The 22,637-nt window shown below is 48.4% G+C and overlaps 1 protein-coding gene across 3 annotated transcripts; it reads right to left on the reverse strand.

The window, feature by feature from the left end:
- Positions 1–1,207: 1,207 nt before the first annotated feature.
- Positions 1,208–19,580, reverse strand: IFNAR1 (interferon alpha and beta receptor subunit 1). 3 transcript variants are annotated; one of them, XM_058799875.1, is made up of 11 exons: positions 19,349–19,580; positions 15,427–15,547; positions 11,334–11,518; positions 10,095–10,252; positions 8,656–8,803; positions 7,448–7,562; positions 5,877–6,076; positions 5,459–5,613; positions 4,363–4,516; positions 2,781–2,935; positions 1,208–1,717 (listed from the first exon to the last, which is right to left on the reverse strand). In XM_058799875.1, the coding sequence occupies exons 1-11, from the start codon at positions 19,515–19,517 to the stop codon at positions 1,487–1,489; spliced, it is 1,791 nt and encodes a 596-aa protein (XP_058655858.1). In that variant the 5' UTR covers positions 19,518–19,580; the 3' UTR covers positions 1,208–1,486. The 3 variants fall into 3 exon arrangements, with proteins under 3 accessions (XP_058655858.1, XP_058655859.1, XP_058655860.1); XM_058799876.1 differs by lacking the exons at positions 15,427–15,547; positions 19,349–19,580 and adding an exon at positions 15,259–15,290; XM_058799877.1 differs by lacking the exons at positions 15,427–15,547; positions 19,349–19,580 and adding an exon at positions 15,012–15,027.
- Between the last annotated feature and the right edge of the window lie 3,057 nt (positions 19,581–22,637).

The following is a 22,637-nucleotide window of genomic DNA, read 5'->3' on the forward strand; positions in this document are numbered from 1 at the left end:
AAAAGTCTGTTGGCAAAACAGGGAAAGCTCTGAGTGCCAAGCTCAGCCCTCTGATAAAGGCATCTCCTAAATTCCACCAGGTCCTGCTAACTCCAGAATGAGCTTGGAGAGACCTCAAAGCTCATCCCAACCCACCCCTGCCATGGCAGGGACCCCTCCCACTGTGCCAGGCTGCTCCAGCCCCAGGGTCCAGCCTGGCCTGGGACATTCCAGGGATGGGCAGTGAGACATGGAACAAGCACTGGGAACATTCCCAGACACATCCATGAGGAACCCTGTGAGGAACCCCATGAGGAACCTCCTGAGGAACCCCATGAGGAACTTCCTGAGGAACCCTGTGAGAAACCCCATGAGGAACCCCGTGAGGAACCTCCTGAGGAATCCTGTGAGGAAACCTGTGAGGAACCCTGTGAGGAACCCCATGAGGAACCTCCTGAGGAATCCTGTGAGGAATCTTGTGAGGAACCTCCTGAGGAACCCTGTGAGGAACCCTGTGAGGAACCTCCTGAGGAATCCTGTGAGGAAACCTGTGAGGAACCCTGTGAGGAACCCCCTGAGGAACCCCAGGCTCCTCACTGCTGCTCCTCTTGCTCCCTTGGCACCTTTAGCTCTGGACCTGCTGGCCAAGCAGGGGCTGGCAGTGGCAATGCCACAGGATTGTGTCCAGCATGGGTTCCTCTGGCTGTGTAAACGCTGTGGGAGTGACCCCACACAGAACTCTGCTGGAGCAGGCAGGGGTGCCCAGCTCACAGCTTGAAGTAGAGAAGAGCTCAAAGCTGCTCCTGGTGCAGGGGGACAGCCCTGGCTGGGCTGGGGACACTGGGGTCATTCCCAGCCAGGCCTGAGGAGCTCCCCCAGCAAGGGCAGCTCTGGGAACCCAAACCCAGCAACCCCAAAGGTCACAGTGTCCCCCTGAGGACCCCAAAGGTCACAGTGTCCCCCTGAGGACCCAAAGGTCACAGTGATCCCCATAGGATCCCAAAGGTCACAGTGATCCCCATAGGACCCCAAAGGTCACAGTGTCCCCCTGAGGACCCCAAAGGTCACAGTGATCCCCATAGGACCCCAAAGGTCACAGTGACCCCCATAGGATCCCAAAGGTCACAGTGATCCCCATAGGATCCCAAAGGTCACAGTGACCCCCCTGAGGACCCCAAAGGTCACAGTGACCCCCCTGAGGACCCCAAAGGTCACAGTGTCCCCTCAGCACCCCAAAGGTCACAGTGTCCCCCTGAGGACCCCAAAGGTCACAGTGTCCCCCTGAGGACCCCAAAGGTCACAGTGATCCCCATAGGATCCCAAAGGTCACAGTGACCCCCATAGGACCCCAAAGGTCACAGTGACCCCCATAGGATCCCAAAGGTCACAGTGATCCCCATAGGACCCCAAAGGTCACAGTGTCCCCTCAGGCTGGGCCTTCCATCACACAGAGGTTTGAAGTGTCTGTGAATTGACAATCCCATAAAGGAGTTCTGATTTCCCAAAGTTACATGACTTCCTTCTCCAGTGTTTCTTTGGATCCCTTGCTCCCAGAAGTGTTGTCATCGTTGGAATAATTGCCCGAGTCGCGGCTGCTGTGGGTGGAATGTTTGTAGTCTGAGAACACAATGTGATTTCCCTCCTCTGTGACCATGGACTCAATCACACAGCAACGCTCCACTGCCTCCTCTGCTGCAGCTGACAGGTAGGGGCTGCTCAAGGGCTGGGCCCCAAACCCCTGGGGACAGAAGGACAGGGGGAAGAGATGAACATCCATAAATAATAGTTAGATACTGCTTTAAATAATTAAACACTAATTCTGCTAAACACCACAGTCACACAAATGGGATTGATCAGATTCTTTACTGTGAGGGTGGGCAGGCCCTGGCACAGGGTGCCCAGAGCAGCTGGGGCTGCCCCTGCATCCCTGGCAGTGCCCAAGGCCAGGCTGGACACTGGGGACAGTGGGAGGTGTCCCTGCCACGGCAGGGGTGGCACTGGGTGGGATTTGGGGTCCCTCCAACCCAAACCAGCCTGGGTTCCATGCTCAAGTTGAGCACAATGTGTGGTTTCCCACCCCTAACACACTCCTTCTTTCCCTAGGGTGACCAGCTCAGATTCAGGATGAAGTTTTAGATCCCAGAACCCACAAATCCCTGGGGCTGGCACAGCCCTGCCAGCCCATGCAGTGCCAGCTGTGCCCACCTTGTGCCCAGCCCAGAGCACTCAGTGCCACCTCCAGGGCACACCTGCAGGGATGGGCACTGCAAAGCTCCCTGGGCAGCCCCTGCCAAGGCCTGAGCTGCCTTTCCATGGGCAAATTGCTGCTGCTGTCCCAGCTGAGCCTGCCCTGGCCCAGCCTGAGGCCGCTCCCTCTGCTCCTGTCCCTGTTCCTGGCACAGATCCCAGTCCCACCTCCCAGCTGCATTCACTGAATCCATCACTGAGGGGCGACTCCAACATTCCATCTCAGCCCTTTTCCTGCTCTCAGTTATCAATCACCACAGAATTGCAGCATTTCAAACATTTCATGGATTAGAGCCTGAGGAGGCCACACAAGAATGCAAAGAAGATCCAGGTGCAGAGGTTTCAGGGCACACCTGAGCATTGCCCTTCTCATTCCAGAGCAGGATCCCTGCTAAGCAGCACCTGTGCCAGGCTGGAGACTTGACAATGCTCTGGAGACCCCTGATAAAACCTCTGAAATGAACCCTGGCTGACCCATAACACAGAAACATCATTTTTCCATGATATTTAAAGTTCATTTTCCTCCAAAGAAGCTGTGAGAAGTCAGAGCTCACCTCGATGTTCAGGGGGGGCTGGCAGGAGGGGAAGAACACGTATTTGATTTTGTTGTAGGCTTGGTAGAACACAAAAACAAGAGGAGCAGCCACCAGCAGGACAACCAGCAGGGCACCCAGGAAAATCCCAGCAATGATCAGAGCTAAAGGTGTACCTAAAATTGGGAATAAAAACCTTTCAGTCAAAGTACTCAAAACCAGCAGAAATTAAAGCACAGCTCCAAATGTGCTGCAGAATTTATCAAATAATTCAACATTTCCACATCATGGAAACATTCCACAACACTTCCACAGCCATGGGCACCAGGGAAAAGTGATGCTGTGCCAGTGCCTGAGATAATTTTGCTCGAAGAAGCCACAAAATATTTTCCAATAGAAAATCAAGATCACCAAGGTGGGAAGAGGCCTCCCAGGTGCTCCAGTCCCTCCATGACCCCAGCACCAGCTGGGGGTGCTCACCTGGAGAGGAGAAGCTGCAGGGAGAGCTCAGAGCCCCTGGCAGGGCCTGAAGGGCTCCAGCAGAGCTGCAGAGGGACTGGGGACAAGGCCTGCAGGGACAGCACCCAGGGAATGGCTGCCAGTGCCAGAGGGCAGGGCTGGGTGGGATCTTGGCAATGAGGAATTGTTCCCTGGCAGGGTGGGCAGGGCCTGGCACAGGGTGCCCAGAGCAGCTGGGGCTGCCCCTGCACCCCTGGCAGTGCCCAAGGCCAGGCTGGACACTGGGGACAGTGGGAGGTGCCCCTGCCATGGCAGGGTGGGGATGGGATGATCCTCAAGGTCATTCCCACCCAAACCATTCCATGATTCTATGATTATCTCAACAAACTGAAAGGAGTTTGGGGATACTGAAATTAACAGGCAGCAGCAGCCACTATCTAAGTAATCCAAAGGACACAATCAGGTCTTATCTCATGATCAAAGAACGGAAAATTTTCACTCTGGGGTATAAAAACATGGGGAAGACAGAGCAGGGTCTGTCTTGAAGGCCCTGCTTGGATTTAAAGAGATTCACTGAGGTAGCAGGATAAGGGGCAGAGGAATTACCAGGAAAATAGATTCAAATATTTTTGTATTCAGGTAAAAAGTGGCATTTGGTTCTTTTTAGGCTTGATAACACACAGCAGTGAGGACCACAATATAAATGAATCCTGAGTGTGAGCCAGGCATTGCTGTTATTACATTTTCTTGGCTTTCAGGCAGTTTGAAGGCTCAGAAATTTTCATAGTGTTTATAAAATTTTATATGGCCAATTACCTTCACCATGATTTGTCCTTGTGTTGTGAGTGAGTGCAATCCTCCCACTCTCCCTGGGCACCAAGATGAGCTTCCAGCCCTAACAAACCTGATTTATCTCCTCAGATAAATCAGCACAGGAGGTTCATTCCCAGAAGGACTAAGTTTCAAGGCTAAAATACCCCTGAAAATGTGGAATTTAGTGATTCCTTGCTCCCCCCCAAGACGTGGGGCTGGGAAGTGACGCTCTGTGCCCAGCCAGGTGCTGGCAGGAGCGCTGAGCTCCCAGGGAAGGGGTGACAATTGCAGCTCAGAGGGTGTGGGTGCATTTCTGCGGGGCTGTGCCCACCTGCAGGGGTGAGGATGCATTGCTGCTGGCTGTAGGCACTGCTCTTGTTGTAGGGCTCAGAGAAGGCCTGCACCTGCACACAGTACAGCGAGGAGGGGGACACGTCAGGCACCGTGGCTATGGTCTGCCTCACCTCCTTCTGCTTCACCTCCTCCTGGAAAAGCAAAGCAGGGAAAAGGGGGGGTCAGAGCCCACGGGCAGCACAGGAGCCTCAAACAGCTGAGAGCTGCAGCTTCTGGTGGAGAAGGGATTCTGTGAAACGTCAGACATTGCTGCAACCCCAGAATCTGCCGGAGAGACTTTCCAGCTCATGCAGTCCCACTTCCAGGTGCCTCTGGAACATCTCCAGGAACTCCACCACCTCCCTGGGCACCCAGATTCAGTAAAATAAATAAATCACCCCCTTAGGTCCTCAGCAAAACTCAGCAAACACCTCCTGGGCAAGAACCAAGTGCTTCCCCCATTATTCTGAAATGTCCCAATTCCCAGGAAACTCCTTCCTGCTGCAGTTTGCTTCCTTCTCTTCTGCCCCCTTTTACCAATTTCTGTGAAATATTTTACTCTAAGAAGCATTTAAAGAACATGGAAAGATCCATTAAAATGTGAGCTAAAAGGATGCAGGACTTCAGTGTTCGAGGAGCTTTTTCCATCCCATTGCTCACAGCCACATCCATGGAAATGGAGATTTTACCCCATCACCGGGAGATAAAAATCACAGTGATCAGGTTTCTAAAAGAGTTACATAAAAATCTCAACCACCGGGTGATAAAAGTCACAGTGATCAGGTTTTTGAGAGAATCTTTCATTACAAAACCCAGTAAACTGATTTTTTAAATACTCATCTACCACAAATGTGCCTATTTTGGAAAGGAGCTCCAGGATTTAAGTCATAATCAATAGAATATTTCATTTTTTCATATTTAAGTCAGAATCAATAGAATTTTCATATTTAAGTCAGAATCAATAGAATATTTCATTAAAAAGCCCAATAAACTGACTTTTTAAAGACTGATCTACCACAAATGTGCCTATTTTGGAAAGGAGCTCCAGGATTTAAGTCAGAACCAATTTTCTATTGTTTGTAATTTGTTCACACCTTCGTATCTGAGGAATTCTTCCAGTAGAGGATCCTGTAGGACAAGTCATAATGGTCCATCATGAATTCATCCTTATCTCCTCCTGGAGGAGAAATAAGGATGTGGAGTAAAGTGTCACTGAGGTCCAGCCTTACACCAGGAGGGCCAATTCCATCTGAAAACAATAAAAGAAATAATTGAAGTCCAACTGTAAAAATACAACTAAAAATATCAAATTCTGTCAGTGAAATCCATGATAATTTTGAAGAAACATAGAGTTAGAAGTATAATTTCATAGTTTTATTCAGAGCATCAAATCCTGAGAAACATTTGAATTAATTTCACTATATTCCTGTGAAATCCCCCTCCTGTCAGCTCACAGAGACATTTGGCAGGGGTTTGCTGAGCAAGGAGCACTTCAGGAAAGCATTTCCTTACTTGTTTTCAGAGGATCCACCTTGACTTCCCTGGAGAAGCAGGATTTGTTGTGTCCCTCCCTGGCCTGCACCCGCAGGTGATAAAAGCCAGTGCCGGTGATGATGGAGGAGAAGTTGCACCAGGAGCTGGTGATGCTCTCACACCCAGGGACACTGAGCCACTTGTCTGAGTAATCATCATTGAGATCCTTCAAGAAGCCACTGCAACAGAGAATTCAAGAGTTCTCACGTCAGCTCCCTGAACTCCTCCAAAAAATCGTATTTGTTTGTGCTGCACTTGGCTCAGTTTGAGGCAAAAAGGCCTCTGGTAATTAAAAAAAAAAAATCAGCATTTTAATCTGAGACATTCCTGAGTGGAAGAATGAAGACAAAAGGGCCAGGGAATACAAATCAGGGCTTTAAGCAAGGCTCAGCAGAGGGATGAAATGTGGGGGGGGCAGTTTCTGAAAATCCAAAGGAGAAGTTCTCACGTAGCTCTGTGCAGTCCATTGATTTCTGCCATCACAAGGAACTCCCAAGGAATGCCAGGGGTCCCTCCTCCTCTCTTAGGTGCTGGCCACAATATTTATGCAGCAGCTGGAGATTGAGATACAGGTTTATAGAGCTGCTTCCTACTGGGATTTTTTGGGTGTGATTCGATGGGATTTTATGGGATATGATGGGGGTTTTATGGCATTCCTTGTTTTTTGATGCAACACGATTTTTATCTGATTTTCTTCATGTGATACAGTGGTTTTGTGTATGATAGGATGGGGTTTGATGTGATACAAGGGTTATTTCATGTTACATGAGGGGGTTTTTATACGACCTGATGGGTTTTTTATTTGACACAACAATTCTATATGGGACACACCATTTTCCTTATGGGACACACCATTTTCCTTATGGGACACATCATTTTCTTTATGGGACACACCATTTTCCTTATGGGACACACCATTTTCTTTTATGGGACACACCATTTTCTTTTATGGGACACACCATTTTCTTTTATGGGACACTTTTTTTTCATGGGACACAACATGCTACCTTGTGTTTTCTCCCCTATTTGGGTCTGCCCAGAAGAAACCCAAGCTGCTGACAACTGAAACCTCCACCACCTGTATTTTTGCTCACTTCTACTCATCGAATTTCTCCACATTCAAAAAGGCACTAAGCAATTCAAGCTTCCCAGCTTTAAAAATGTCCCTCAGCATTCAGGAGTCCCTTCCATCAGGAGTTTAACACCCCAAAAGCAGCCCAGTCCCTGAAATCCCAGGCTCAGGTGTTACATGGAATTCTTTTAACAGCAGTGAGCTGTATTTTTGCTCACTTCTACCCATCTAATTTCTCCACATTCAAAAAGCCACTAAGCAATTCAAGCTTCCCAGCTTTAAAATGTCCCTCAGCATTCAGGAGAGGAGTTTAACACCCCCAAAAAGTCCCTGAAATCCCAGGCTCAGGAATTCTTTAAACAGCAGTGAGCCATCCATGTTCCCATTAACACACGAAGCCACCAAATATTTCATTTTAACCCCTGGGGAACAGCAGAAATGGGATTTCAGATCGGCAGGGTGGGATGGCTGAACTCACAGCAGGTACTGCACGTTGTAGGTCACATCCTGACTTTCCTGGCTGCTCCAGAGCAGGTGGAATTCCATGTTCAGAGCCAGGACACTCAGGTTGGTGGCACACAGGAGGTCGTTCACTGCTCAGGGGAAAAGGAAACCCAAAGTTACCAAAAAACTTCATGGGAATGGGCATTTCTCATGTCAATAATGCAAATATAAAGATTATTCACTATACAGATTGCAAGTCACAGGGTGTGATATGCACAGCATCCTATCAAGCATTTAATTTAAAAAATCAGTTAAAATCAACTGAGAAAAAACTTAAAGTACACAAATATTGAGAGGAGCAGAAATAAACTGGCTTGGAAATAATATGAGGAGAAAAATGTAAAAAATACACATCTGTATTTATTGTACATTTTGATTTTTTTGTTTTAATATTTTATTAAAATATGAATGTGACAATTACTTAATATTTTATTAAAATAATAAAAACTTGCATGTATCAGTTATTGTAATATTTTATTAAGATACACATGTATTATTTTAAAAATACATATGTATTCTTTCAACATTTTTAAAATACACAGGTGTGTATTAATTAATGGTTCTGTGTATAAAATAATTTTCATTTGCCATCAATTACTTACATTTTGATGTACCATCAACTCATTATGATGTACCACCCCTGTCCAATCTAATATTTGACTTTCTGCAGTTTTTTTTTTCCTTAAATAAACATCTAAAAGCAACTGCACAGCACAGAGAAGAATTTAATTTTACATAACAAGGTGGCAAAGTGCCCCCTCTCAAAGCCTTTCCTCAGCTGCTGTAACAATCAATTCACCAAGGATTACATAAAACCAGCATTTTTGAAGCTCAAGTCAACTTTCTGTGTATTCATTGAGTGCCAAGTATCCCAGAGGCTTTGGGGTTTTTTACCTCCTGATTCAGTCACTGATTAAAAAGAAGAGTTTTCCAAAGCACACAAAGAAGTTTTTGTTCCAAATTAATGTCAAAGTTTGCCTCATGGCAAAAACATTCTTGTACTACTAAAACTCTACCCTTGACATATTTTACGTTGATTGAGAAGGGCAAATATATACAATATATATAATTTTTATACCAAACTGAGGAGGAATTTGGCCCCTCTGCCTATCCCTGCTGCTTCAGAAGCCCTGACTGTTTAACAGAAGCCACCATTGGCAGGTAAGCTGATGTCCTGGGTACCTTTCTGGGTGGTTTTCACACAGCTGGGGGGGCTGAACAGGCCTTGCTTGCCCTCGCTGGGGAGATTTGCTTGGACTTTGAAGCAATAGGTGCTGTCTGGGGCAAGGTCATCAATGGTGTCCACAGGGAAAATCCTTTTGTTCTGGGGCTGGAAGGAACAAACACAAAGAGCCTGTGAGGGGAACTTCCTGCTTCCCCAGGAGCATTTTAAATGATCATTTTGCAAGGTTTCAGCCCATTTGGGTCATACCCCACCTAGAAATGTGGAATAGAGAAAGTAGGAGGGTGTTTGAGCTGGAGAAATCCTAAAGGGAAGTTTGCAGCTTAGCCAGTGACAGACAGGAACATTTTGGGCTCCTTTGCCGTGGGAGTGGGGAGGGATTGGGAATGACCAGGAGCTCACCCCACAGACACCCCAAAATGCAGCAGGACATTCCCATCCCTGATCACCCAAACACTGCCCCCTCCTCTGCTTTTGGCTTTCAACTGAACACACACAATTGTACTTCTGGGCCTCTTGCTCCTTTGGGGTGTGATCCCAAAATCCCAGAGGTGGGAGGAGCCCCCCAGGATCACCCAGTGCCCCCCCAGCCCCACCAGCCCCACCCCAATCCCTGTCCCCAAGGCCACATCCAGACTGCTCTGGGACAATTCAGTGACTCCAAACCTCCCTGGGCAGCTCAGCCCAAGGCCTGACCACTCTGCCAGGGAGATTTTATTCTGATTTCAATCTGAACCTCCCCTGGTACACCTTGAGGCCATTCCCTCTTGTCCTTTCCTCATTCCTGTGTTTCCCTCTGGCTGTGCCCTCCTGGCAGGGACTTGTGCAGAGCCACAAGGGCCCCTGAGCCTCCTTTGCTCCAGCCTCAGCCCCTTCCAGCTCCTCAGGGATTCTGCAGCCCCTTCCAGCTCCTCAGGGATTCTGCAGCCCCTTCCAGCTCCTCAGGGATTCTGCAGCCCCTTCCAGCTCCTCAGGGATTCTGCAGCCCCTTCCAGCTCCTCAGGAACTCTCCAGCCCCTCCAGGTCCTTTCTGAAGTGGTGAATTTGATCTGATCTCCTGAAAGAACACAGATTGCCCTTTGATTCCTGCCCTAATTTAGATGACTCTCACTTCCCTAAAAAAGATTAAAAAGGAAGAGTTTCTCCCCTGCTCCTCACAGGAGAGCTCTGGGTGCTCTGCAGGACACACATGCTGCCTTGGAAACCAGCTCACAATGGCAACACCTCAAAAAAGTCCCTGGATCAGGGCAACCCCAATAAAACAATCCTATGGTAAGAACAAAATCATCCCACCAAGAAAAAAACACCTCACCCAACTTTCAAACACACTGGAGCAGTTACACAGTGACAGAAGCAAACAATTCCATTTCAGAGCATGAATTGAAGTCCATCTCTGGCAGTTCTGGTAACGTTAAATAACAAAATGAAGTGCTCATACCTGAGCATGTGAGGAGTTTTCCCAGAAGACCAGGTTATATTTAAAAGTCAGGTCATTGATCCACATTTTTTTCCTCTGATTTGCTTCTGGAGGAGAAACCATAACTTTTACAACTCCATTTGTGGACTGCAATTCCAGTCCTGGTGGACCAATCTGAGCTGTAAATATGGAAAGAAAAAAGAAGCATTAAACATCTCTACTTTGAGAAAATACACTCCAAAAGTGGCTTAAATAATAAACCTAAAATACCTGCCTATGCTATCTTATTTTTAATTCTGTTGAATAATCACCTACAGGATCTTAAGTTTTCATTGACTCAGGCAGTTTCCAAACAAATTTAACCTAACAACCAACTACCATCACCAGGTTCTAAAAGCAGTTAAAACGAAATATTACCAGCAAATGTTTTCCAAAAAATCAGAATAAATTATTCTAAAACCTGCAAGGCAAGGGATTTAGCTCAGTCCAATAAATCCAACTTCAGAGAAAGGATTCAGTACCACTGGAACTGCTGAAAAGACACAAACTTCCCAAAAATGGGGTTCTTGGAGCAACCTGGTCTATGGAAGGTGTCCCTGCCCATGGCAGGGGATGGGATGGGTTTTAAGGTCCCTCCCAATCCAGACCAGTCTGGGATTCTACAAAAGTCTACTGTCAAAAAGAACTGTTCCATTAAATAATCTGGGAAAACACACAGTGACAGGAAATTCAGTCAGGAAACCAGCACCACCTGGAATAGTCTTCCCTTACCAGAAAAGAGAGAATTGCAGCATTCCATGACCTGCAGATGCCTGATCTCATGTTCCTCTTGGGAAACTCCCCCAGTCCTGCTGTTACCAGCAGTGGAAACCACAGGTGGCTTTCCACAATCCCTCATTCCTGACTGCTTTGGGTTGGGAAGGACCTTAAACCTCATCCCATCCCACCCTGCCATGGCAGGGACACCTCTCACTGTCCCAGTGTCCAGCCTGGCCTTGGGCACTGCCAGGGGTGCAGGGGCAGCCCCAGCTGCTCTGGGCACCCTGTGCCAGGGCCTGCCCACCCTGCCAGGGAACAATTCCTCACTGCCAATGTCCCACCCAGCCCTGCCCTCTGGCACTGGCAGCCATTCCCTGGGTGCTGTCCCTGCAGGCCTTGTCCCCAGTCCCTCTGCAGCTCTGCTGGAGCCCCTGCAGGCCCTGCCAGGGGCTCTGAGCTCTCCCTGGAGTGCAAAGTGTCCCCACAGCCCCGAGCTCGTACCGACTTGTTCTGGCACCATCTCCAGGACCTGGGACCATGGGGACACCAGCGGCCCAGCCTGGGCCCTCACACGCACGTAGTGGGCATCGTAGTACTCTGAGATGGCCAAGGAGAAGTCACAGCTTGTGCCAGCCACAGCCTGGCACCCTGGCAGCTCCTGCCAGCCCGTGGGCTCCAGCTCCGGCCTGCGGGACAGAGAACAGCCTGGATTAAACAATGCCTCCAGGAGAAACACCCCAGATAAACAATACCCCAGGAGAAACACCCCAGATAAACAGTACCCCAGGAGAAACAACAGCCCCAGGAGAAACACCCCAGATAAACAATACCCCAGGAGAAACACCCCAGATAAACAATACCCCAGGAGAAACACCCCAGATAAACAGTACCCCAGGAGAAACAACAGCCCCAGGAGAAACACCCCAGATAAACAATACCCCAGGAGAAACACCCCAGATAAACAATACCCCAGGAGAAACACCCCAGATAAACAGTACCCCAGGAGAAACAATATCCCCAGATAAACAGTACCCCAGGAGAAACACCCCAAATAAACAATACCTCAGGAGAAACACCCCAGATAAATAATAGTGCAGGAGAAACACCCCAGATAAACAGTACCCCAGGAGAAACAATACCCCAGATAAACAGTACCCCAGGAGAAACAACAGCCCCAGGAGAAACACCCCAAATAAACAATACCCCAGGAGAAACACCCCAGATAAACAATAGTGCAGGAGAAACAACAGCCCCAGGATACACAATACCCTGAGAGAAACTGCCCAGATTAAACAACAGCCCCAGGATAAACAACACCCCCAGGAGAAACACCCTGGGATAAAGAAAACCTCCAGGAGAAACAACAGCCTGGGCTAAACAGCCCAGAATAAACAACAGCCCAGAATAAACAACAGCCTGGGATCACCAACACCCCCCAGGACAATCAGCCTGGGATCACCAGCCTGTGACACACAAGCTCACTCTTTCAGATGGTGACAAACTGAATAAAGGACAGCAGGGACAGTTCCAGCTCTGGGGTGCCTGGCACCTGCCAGAAGCACACACTGACTGCAACAACTCTCAGGTACCTGCCCAGGGCACGGCTCAAATGCGTTTTCATGAAAATTGTACATATTCAATCTTCCCTGGAGTTCACATGCTCCAGGAATTCTTTATCTTAGTTTGGCCCGTGATTTCATCTTCTCAGAGCACAATGCACATGGGATTTTGTATTTTATTTCCTCACAGATAGGATTTTGAGAATGTTGTATTTTATTTCCTCACAAACAGGATTTTGAGAGTTTTGTATTTTATTTCCTCACAAGGCCCCTGGTCTGTGGTTTGACAGTTACTGCTAGCCCAAGGAGCAGTGGTGGATTTTAATTTGCTCTTTTGGTGCTATTTGCCTGGTTCTTCCAATGTTTTCTTATCACACAGAATTCTAGCCAGTTTTACAAGTACTTTCAATCAATATTAGCTATTTCATTATTGAATAGATATTTCACTATTGTCAGTTAGTTACAAAAATAAAGGCACTAGTTATTTCACAACTACAATAATTATTTTATTAATTTAATTTTAATTTTAATTTTAATATCATTACTATTAATATATGAATACAAAATAAAAAGTTGTTATATTCATTACTATTATTATTGTCATTATTATTATTATTTTTTCACTACTACAATTACTTCTGCAGAAGTTAATGTTATAATACACAGTGCATAATATTTTGCAAAGCCCAAACTATAATATATATTTATCACACTAAGACATACAATCCACACAGGGATTAGAGTATTAACTATAAAAGGCTGACAAATTATACTGTATCAAAAGCAGTTAAAAAGAGATTACAAACTGTACTCCATCAAGATAATTTACAAATGCCAATAATAACAAAATACAATAACTACATAGTTATTTATAAAACATCCCAGGATAAAGAGCCTGGGATAAATCCAACCCACAACCAGTGAAATTATTCTTATTTTCTTCTTAACTTTAATAAACATCACTCCTTTTCATGCTGCTTTATCAGCAGTGCAATCAGTGTTATCTCCTTATAAATTATCCTACAAGTGCCAGGACACAGAATTACATCCTCAGGATTATTACATTTCCTAGCCTGGCAAAGATTTTATAATTGATGGGAAGGAATTTTAAAGTCTTGACAAAAGTGGTTACAGGAGCATAAAACCAGCAGAACTCCACTAATGATAACATGAGCCAGGAATGGAAATAAAGGGAAAATAAAAAATACAGAGGGGAAAAGTGGAACTCAGCAATAATCAGCTTTTCAGCAGCTCTTTTTTAATCAACACATATCCACACCTCAGTGAAAAAGGGATTTATAGAGATATTTAAAATGTCCTGGCCAAAAAAAAGGAGGCACAGTAATTGTTTATCCTCAACTCCTACCTTGTCTTTCAGAACAGTCTGATATTCTTTAAAATAAATCTATTTTCAAAGCAGCTTTTCTTATCTACATATTGGAAAATAAGAGTTATTTATTTAAAATCCAAAATCCCAGAATGGTTTGGGTTGGGAGGGACCCATCCTGTTCTACCCCTGCCAAGGGACCTTCCATGATCCCAGGTTGCTCAGAATTTCACCAAATTTATCTCAGAAATGTTTTTCAGTATTTACTTGTAGGAAAGTGCCACAAAATGCCTGTGCAAATATGTGCAAAAGAACTGGGACATGGAACAACTGAAGGAAACCAAGGAAATATCTAAGAAGAAACCTTAAACTGTTTTGTCTGGGCATTAAACTTGCAGCTGAGAAATGTGGATTAATGAACTCTGAGAAATTAGTTGCAAATTATACTGAAAATTCCCTCAAATCCTCTGTGTGTGGCCACAGCTACAGAAACCAAACAAACCAGATTAAATTTAGGAAGGGCATTGAGACTCTTGAGTGCAGCCAGAGGGGCCAAGGAGGCTGGAGAGGGAACACAAACCCTGTGAGGAAGCCCTGAGGGAGCTGGGGGTGCTCGGCCTGCAGAAAAGGAGACTCAGGGCTGCCCCCATCACTCTGCACAGCTCCTGAAAGGTGCCTGTGCTCACCTGGGGCTGGGCTCTTGCTGCAGCAGCACTGACACACCCAGAGCACACAGCCTCGAGCTGCACCAGGGGAAATACAGGCTGGAGAGCAGGGAAAGGTTTTTGCAGCCAGGGTGAGAAAGTTCTGGAATGGCTGCCCGGGGAGGTGGTGGAGTCCCCATGCCTGGGTGTGTTTAACAAAGCCTGGATGTGGCACTGGGGCCAGGGTTCAGTTGAGGTGGGACATGATGGTCTCGAAGGCCTCTCCCAACCCAGTGATTCTGGGATTCTGTAAATAAACATAAATGCCACTTCCAAGTGTGCCAACAGATCTCCTGCAAGAACCCTGCTGGTGGTTCAGCATTAGCAGCAAGCTGTGTGTGATAAATAAACTGATTTATAAATACCCTGCCAGCAGTGAGACAAACCTGGGCCAGCAGCAGCAGCCAGGGGTGGCTGCAGGGGTGGCACTGACTACTGCAACTGGGCAGAGAATGTCACCCTGGGCTCAGTGCCCTGTAACCCCAGTGCCAGGGATGGCACTGACCACTGGAACTGTGCTGGGAATGTCACCCTCAGGTCACTCCCCCTGTACCCCAGTGCCAGGGATGGCTGCAGGGATGGCACTCACCACTGGAACTGGGCACAGAATGTCACCCTGAGGTCACTCCCCCTGTACCCCAGTGCTGGCTCCCAGGGATGGCACTCACCACTGGAACTGGGCACAGAATGTCACCCCAGGCTCACTGCCCCTGTACCCCAGTGCCAGGGATGGCTGCAGGGATGGCACTCACCACTGGAACTGGGCAGAGAATGTCACCCCGAGGTCACTGCCCCTGTACCCCAGTGCCAGGGATGGCTGCAGGGATGGCACTCACCACTGGAACTGGGCACAGAATGTCACCCCGGGCTCACTCCCCCTGTACCCCAGTGCCAGGGATGGCTGCAGGGATGGCACTGACCACTGGAACTGGGCACAGAATGTCACCCCGGGCTCACTCCCCCTGTACCCCAGTGCCAGGGATGGCTGCAGGGATGGCACTCACCACTGGAACTGGGCACAGAATGTCACCCCGGGCTCACTGCCCCTGTAGTCCCAGCTCAGGGTGAAGTTGGTGTTCACCACGTGCACCTGCACGTTCTCTGGGCTCGGCAGGCTGCTCTGGCCTAGGAGAAACCAGCAAGCACAGAAATCAAATGTTACAATCAGAAAAGAAAATATAGAGATAAAATGAAAATAAAATGTTAAAATAAAATATTACAATAAAAAGAAAATAAAATATTAGGATGAAATTAAGATAAAATATTACAATAAAAAGCAAACAAACATTAAGATAAAATGAAAATAAAATGTTAAAGTATTACAATAAAAAGCAAATAAAATATTAATAAAAAATTAAGATAAAATATTACCATAAAAATAAATTAAAATATTACAGTAAAATTTAAAAAAATGTTAAAACAAAATAGAATAAAAAGCAAATAAATTATTAGGATACAATGAAGATAAAATATTACAAGAAAAAGCAAAGAAAATATTAAGATAAATTTAGAACAAAATGTTAAAATAAAATCAAGTATTATGATAAAAAGCAAATAAAGTATTAGGATAAAATCAAAATAAAATATTAAGGTAAAAAGCAAATAAAATATTAAGATAAAATTGAAGTAAAATATTACAATAACATAAAATCAAAAATAAATAAAATAATAGTTATTAAAATAAATACAATAAAATAAAGTAAAATGAAAATAAAATAAATAAATAAAATAAAAAGTAAAAAGCAAAAAAATAGATATAGAATTAAAATAGAAAACAATAAAAATGAATAAAAATAAAAAAGACATAAAATACAATAAAATATTAAAATAAAAAATTAGTAATAATAAAAATTAAAGTACAATCAAATTTAAATATAATGAAATAAAATTAATAAAAATTAAAATTAATTTAAAAAACAAATTAAAAACTAAACTAAAATACACCTCTTAGCTTTGACATTCTATTTTATGTGTTTCTATCTTATCTGAAGCCATTTATTAATGACTTCCTAACAGTCACAATTTCTGAGCCACATCTGAAATTGCTGATTGGGATCAGTCTGGTATTTGATGGTACGAGGAGCAAACCAGAGCCAAGAAATCCCAGTTCAGCTGGGCACTCTCTGGGCACCGAGGGCTTCTCCTGAGCCTGACTTTGGGACAGGCTCTGCGTTACAAACCAAATTTATTTTCTACACAAGGCCCTGCCTACAAAGGGCATGTGTGGAAAAGCAGAATGACTGAATTCTGCAAAATCCTTTTGGAGAATTAAGTGGGATCCACAGGATTTTGGGAAATAACTCCTGAAAGCACAAAAACACGAAAGCCAAATAATTCAATAAACCCTTGTGGCTCCCACCACAGAATTTATTCCCACAAGGCAGGAATTTGTTGCTCTTCTGACAGAGCAGGACAAACCCAGAGAATGCCAAAGGACGTTTGCTCAGAAAATAAGAAAACAAAGGAAAAAACAGATTTTCCCCAGATATTTATCCAACAGAGGGCTACAATTCAGCCAAAACCCTTAGTGACAACAAGGGCCCCACAGACTCCAACTGATAAAAACACTGCTACATTCCAAAGATCAGAGTATTTTTGTTTGCCTTGGGTAGGAATTCAAATATTTAGTGTATCCCATCTTTTCAAATCCTTAATTTACAGAGCATGAGGCTTTCCAGAACTCCCTGTTAGACCTCAGGAGGCCAGATGGCAAAAAGGAGGAAGATCCTGTTCGGATCCATGTTCTGAGCAGAGACTTTCTGTGTTTCAACCCAGCCTGAGTTTAGTGCAGCTGGGAAATACCCCAGCAAAGTCATTTTCAACACAGCTCCCAACCAAGAGAAAGCTGAATGGCTGAAGCAATTCCTGAAGTTTTCCATTCCAAACGTTTCAGCTTGCTTGAAGCAGTGTAAAAAAATCACAATAAACTGTCTGAGATTAATTAATGGAGGTCTAATTTAAGAGACATGACCTAATCTTTTCCTTCTAACCAGCACTGCTGTCCCCTGATACTTTTGGGGTTTCTAAAAACACCCAGTAAAACAATGCTTTGCAGTTTATGGGCAGAAGTTGGTGGTTTTTTCTGATATTTTAACTTTACTCTCTTTGCCCTGCACATTTTCCTGTTCAACAGCACTGTAATGTTTCCTGGAGTACTGATCCAGTTTCTCCCAACAGACAGGAATATGTGATCCACCCTTTCAGGTATTTCCCTATTTCCAATGAGTTTTGTGCTTGCTTCCCTAAATTAATTCCACAAATCACTAATTTCCCAATGAACAGCTATGCAGGAAGGAAAGAGCAAACTCAGTGACGTTTAATCAGCAGGGAAATTTTGTGATTTAGGTAGAAACTTGATACGCAAAAAAACCCCCAAAAATCAACACTTCTTCCTGGCTTATTTTATTAATGATTTAAAGCCAGATACTTAAAACTAATTCCTGTTTGTCCACTTGAGCATGATGACACTTTGGTTCTGAGAAACCATTATAAGGGATTAGACTTGTGTGGAAAGAAGAGATGAAAAACCAGAAATGCTTTTAGCACATCTGCCCATCTCTTTCCCCTGTCAAATTCAACCAAACCAAACCAACCCAAACTGTTCCAATACACAAAAATTACTGCTTCGCTCAGGAGATGTTCAGCAACGTCGACAGTTGAAAATAATAATGATTATACAACAAAAGCTATTCATCAACAGAAGAAAGCAAGAAATGGCAACAGAGCAAAGCCCAGAGTCAGGGGAAATCCCTGAGCAGCACATGATGCTCGATGCTTACGACATCCCTGGGTGCAGGAGCCAGCGGAAAATTTCAGTCAACATTTCAGCAGAAGGAGGAAGAGGAGGCCCCTTAGATGTGACACCAGGAAAGGCTCTGAAGGACCCTGATGTGCAAAGAAACCCAGGGCCAGAGCTTCACCCTGCAGCGGCAGCACAGGGAGCAGCTGGGCTTGGCGCAGGGGAAGGCAGAGGTCACCGAGGCACAGCTATTGGAATTCCAGAGAGAGAATCATCCCCTGGGTGGGATCTCAGAGCCCACCCAGCCCCAGTGTCCAGCCTGGCCTCGGGCACTGCCAGGGGTGCAGGGGCAGCCCCAGCTGCTCTGGGCACCCTGTGCCAGGGCCTGCCCACCCTGCCAGGGAACAATTCCTCATTGCCAAAGTCCCATCCAGCCCTGCCCTCTGGCAGTCTAAAACCATTGTGCCATGTCCCTGTCCCTCTGCCCTCTTTTGTAATGCTTCGCAATCCTTCCTCTTCCAGCAACAAGTTTTGGGCAATAGTTTGTTTTTTGCTGTGTAAGGACAAAAGACAAGGCACAAGCTCCCTCCCTCTGAGCCAAAACCCCATCCTGCCATTCTACCTCTCATTTCCTCCTTTATCCTTTAGGCTCTGCCAGACTGTGACTTCAAGCCAAACAACGGGAATCCAAAGGTGTTTCACCCACAGTGGCTGCAGCCACTGCAATTCACTGGGAACGGCTGGAACCGGTGTGGAGGAGAGGGACAGTCCTCAGGGGAATGGGGACAGGAGCCAGGGAATGGCTCCCAGGGCTGGGTGGGATCTTGGCCATGAGGAATTGTTCCCTGGCAGGGTGGGCAGGCCCTGGCACAGGGTGCCCAGAGCAGCTGGGGCTGCCCCTGCACCCCTGGCAGTGCCCAAGGCCAGGCTGGACACTGGGGACAGTGAGAGGTGTCCCTGCCATGGCAGGGGTGGCACTGGGTGGGATTTAAGGTCCCTTCCCACCCAAACCCAGCTGGGATTCCATGACAGCCCTGCAAACACGACACATCCTCACCGACACCGTTATTCCGCCCCGCATCCCCGCAGAGCTCCGGGACCGCAGCGGGACCCGCGCCCCGCTCCCCTCTCGGCCCCAGGGAGGGGAACCCGCACCGGCGCCGCTCCCTGAGGGCCCCGGGACCCACCTGCGCAGGGCAACGGCACCAGCAGCAGGGGCAGCACGGCCGCCAGCCAGAGACCGCCCGGCACCCACAGCCGCCGCCGCTCCGCCGTCCATCTACCCCACGGCTCCGCCGTCCATCCATCCCCGGGCTCCTCCGGCTCCGCCGCCCCTCCAGCCCCCGGACCCGCCATCCAGGGCAGCGCTGCCGGAAGCGCCGGCGGCGGCGCCTGCGCGGAGCGGCCCGGCCGCTGTGAGGGCGGTGGAGGTGGTGTGAGGGAAGTCAGGGCCGTGAGGGCGGTCAGGGCTGTGCGAGGGCGGTGTCGGGGCTGAGTGAGGGCGGTCAGGGCTGTGCGAGGGCGGTGTCGGGGCTGAGTGAGGGCGGTCAGGGCTGTGCGAGGGCGGTGTCGGGGCTGAGTGAGGGCGGTCAGGGCTGTGAGGGGCGGTCGCGGCTGTGTGAGGGGTGGTCAGGGCTGTCTGAGGGCCGTATCGGAGCTGTGTCAGTGCGGTGTGAGGGCTGTGTGAGGGCTCTGTTAGGGCTGTGCCGGGGCTGTGTGAGGGCTGTCTCGGAGCTGTGTCAGTGCAGTGTGAGGGCTGTGTCAGGGCTGTGTTAGGGCTGTGCCGGGGCTGTGTGAGGGCTGTCTCGGAGCTGTGTCAGTGCGGTGTGAGGGCAGTATGAGGGCTGTGTCGCGGCAGTGTCGGGCCGTGTTAGGGCTGTGTCGGGTTGGTGTCGGGGCTATGTGAAGGCGCTCTGAGGGCGCTCAGGGCGCTCTGAGGGCGATGTCGGGACCCCCCGCCCCTCCCGGCGCTCTCGGTGCCGCCCCAGGCCCTGGCCGGTGTCACAAAGTGACAGCACAGCCCCAGCTGGGGACACACGCGGCGATCACCGGCCCTGCACGGCCCTTGGCACAGACCCAGGGCCACGGAGCTGCTCCAGGGAGAGCTCAGAGCCCCTGGCAGGGCCTGAAGGGCTCCAGCAGAGCTGCAGAGGGACTGGGGACAAGGCCTGCAGGGACAGCACCCAGGGAATGGCTGCCAGTGCCAGAGGGCAGGGCTGGGTGGGATCCTGGCAATGAGGAATTGTTCCCTGGCAGGGTGGGCAGGCCCTGGCACAGGGTGCCCAGAGCAGCTGGGGCTGCCCCTGCACCCCTGGCAGTGCCCAAGGCCAGGCTGGACACTGGGCACAGTGGGAGGTGTCCCTGCCATGGCAGGGGTGGCACTGGGTGGGCTCTGAGGTCCTTCCCAACCCAAACCATTACATTATTCTCTGATTGTCTGGGGAGGGAGGAATCTCTCTTTAGCTGCAGTTCGCCCATTTCTCAAATGCTGAGTGAGCATTAAATGCAGTGTGAGTGTTACAGCCCCTGAAGTGGGGCTTGGGCTCAGCTCCCTTTTGCCAGCCACAGGTTCTGACCACAAGATTAGAGAGCTCCTCTTCCCTTTTTTTGTTTCATATTTTCCATGGGCCTGCCCAGCTGCAGGCTTGGGGAGTAAAGTCAGGTGTTCGCCTTTCACTTCCCTCCCCTCAGACACAGACTCCACAGTGGGCAGACCGATGGTTTCAGAGAGGAGGATTTGAAATTCTGGTGGGCAAAGGTGTGTGCCCTCAACATCCTGGCTGTTGTAATCAGGACAGGCTTTGCTTCTTAAGGAGAACACAGACTGAATTTTGGATAAAAATGTTCCTCACTGGTGCTGCCTGTTGTGCCATGGGGTGCTGCACATCTCCTGATCTCACATCCCAGAATCCTGGAATCCCGGGATGGCTGAGGGTGGGAGGGACCACAGAGGGTCCCTGGTGCCACCTCCCTGCTCCAGCAGGGCCATCCCAGAGCAGAGGGCACAGGGGGGGCCCAGGTGGCTCTGGAATGTGCCAGGAGGAGACTCCAGCCCCTCTCTGGGCTCTGCTCCAGCTCGGGCCCTGCCCAGGGCAGAAGTTGTGCCTCCTGTGAGGGGAATTGCTGGGCTCAGGCCCTGCCCGTGGCTCTGGGGCCATTGCTGGGCCTGGAGCAGAGCCTGGGCCTGCTCTGAGCTCTGCACACAGGGACAGACACAGGGACAGCCACAGGGACAGCCAGGGACAGCCACAGGGACAGACACAGGGACAGACACAGGGACACACAGGGACAGACACGGGGACAGACACGGGGACACACAGGGACAGCAGGGACAGACACAGGGACAGACACAGGACAGACACAGGACAGACACGGGGACAGACACGGGGACAGACACAGGACAGACACGGGGACAGACACAGGGACAGACACAGGGACAGACACGGGGACAGACACAGGGACAGACACAGGACAGACACAGGACAGACACAGGGACAGACACGGGGACAGACACGGGGACAGACACAGGGACAGACACAGGACAGACACAGGACAGACACGGGGACAGACACGGGGACAGACACAGGACAGACACAGGACAGACACAGGACAGACACGGGGACAGACACAGGGACAGACACAGGGACAGACACAGGGGCAGACATGGGGACAAACACGGGGACAGACACAGGGACAGCCACAGGGACAGACACAGGGACAGACACGGGGACAGACATAGGGACAGACACAGGGACAGACACAGGGCCAGGCAGGCCCAGGCAGGGCTCAGCCCCTCTCTCTCCCTGGGGCTCCTCTCCAGGCTGAGCAGCCCCAGCTCCCCCAGGCTCTCCTGGGCACGGAGCTGCTCCAGGCCCCTGGGATTGTAGAAATTGTTATGTTTGCCCAATTATCCCATCAGAAAAAAACCCGAACAATATTAAAAATAGTAGCAATTTTAATTGAATACTTAAAATTAAAAAATATAAAGTTGGACACAATGTAATTTGATTAAAATAAGGGCTAATTCGGTTCCAATAACAGCACATAAGCAAATGGTACCGCGGGGTACGGAGGGTGGGGTTCAGTGACCCTCGCCACCTCACGTACAGGCTTGCCCAGTGAAAATCACCCCTAATGTGCCACGTGTCAATGCCATCTCCTCCCATTTTTGGTTCATCATATCTCTGTCTCCGCCCTCATTACCACCCTTATCCCTCGGTTTGGTGGTGGCACAAGTCTTTGGGGGTGGTTTTGGATGAAGACCTCTCCTCTTCCTCTTTGTCCTGTAATTCACCTTTGGGTCACACATGCGCACCAAGCCAGTACAATGTAAGCCAAGACTAACGTATCAGTGCATCTACATATCAAAGCAATAAGTCCCTTATAATTAGCATTTTCTTGGACCCAACCGGGTTCTTTGGTCATTTTTAGCAACTGTATCTTCAGCTTCTTTCCTGTGGTCCATGAGAACATCTG

Source organism: Ammospiza caudacuta, chromosome 2 (genome assembly GCF_027887145.1).
Source record: "Ammospiza caudacuta isolate bAmmCau1 chromosome 2, bAmmCau1.pri, whole genome shotgun sequence".
In the NCBI taxonomy this organism is placed as follows: Eukaryota; Metazoa; Chordata; class Aves; order Passeriformes; family Passerellidae; genus Ammospiza; species Ammospiza caudacuta.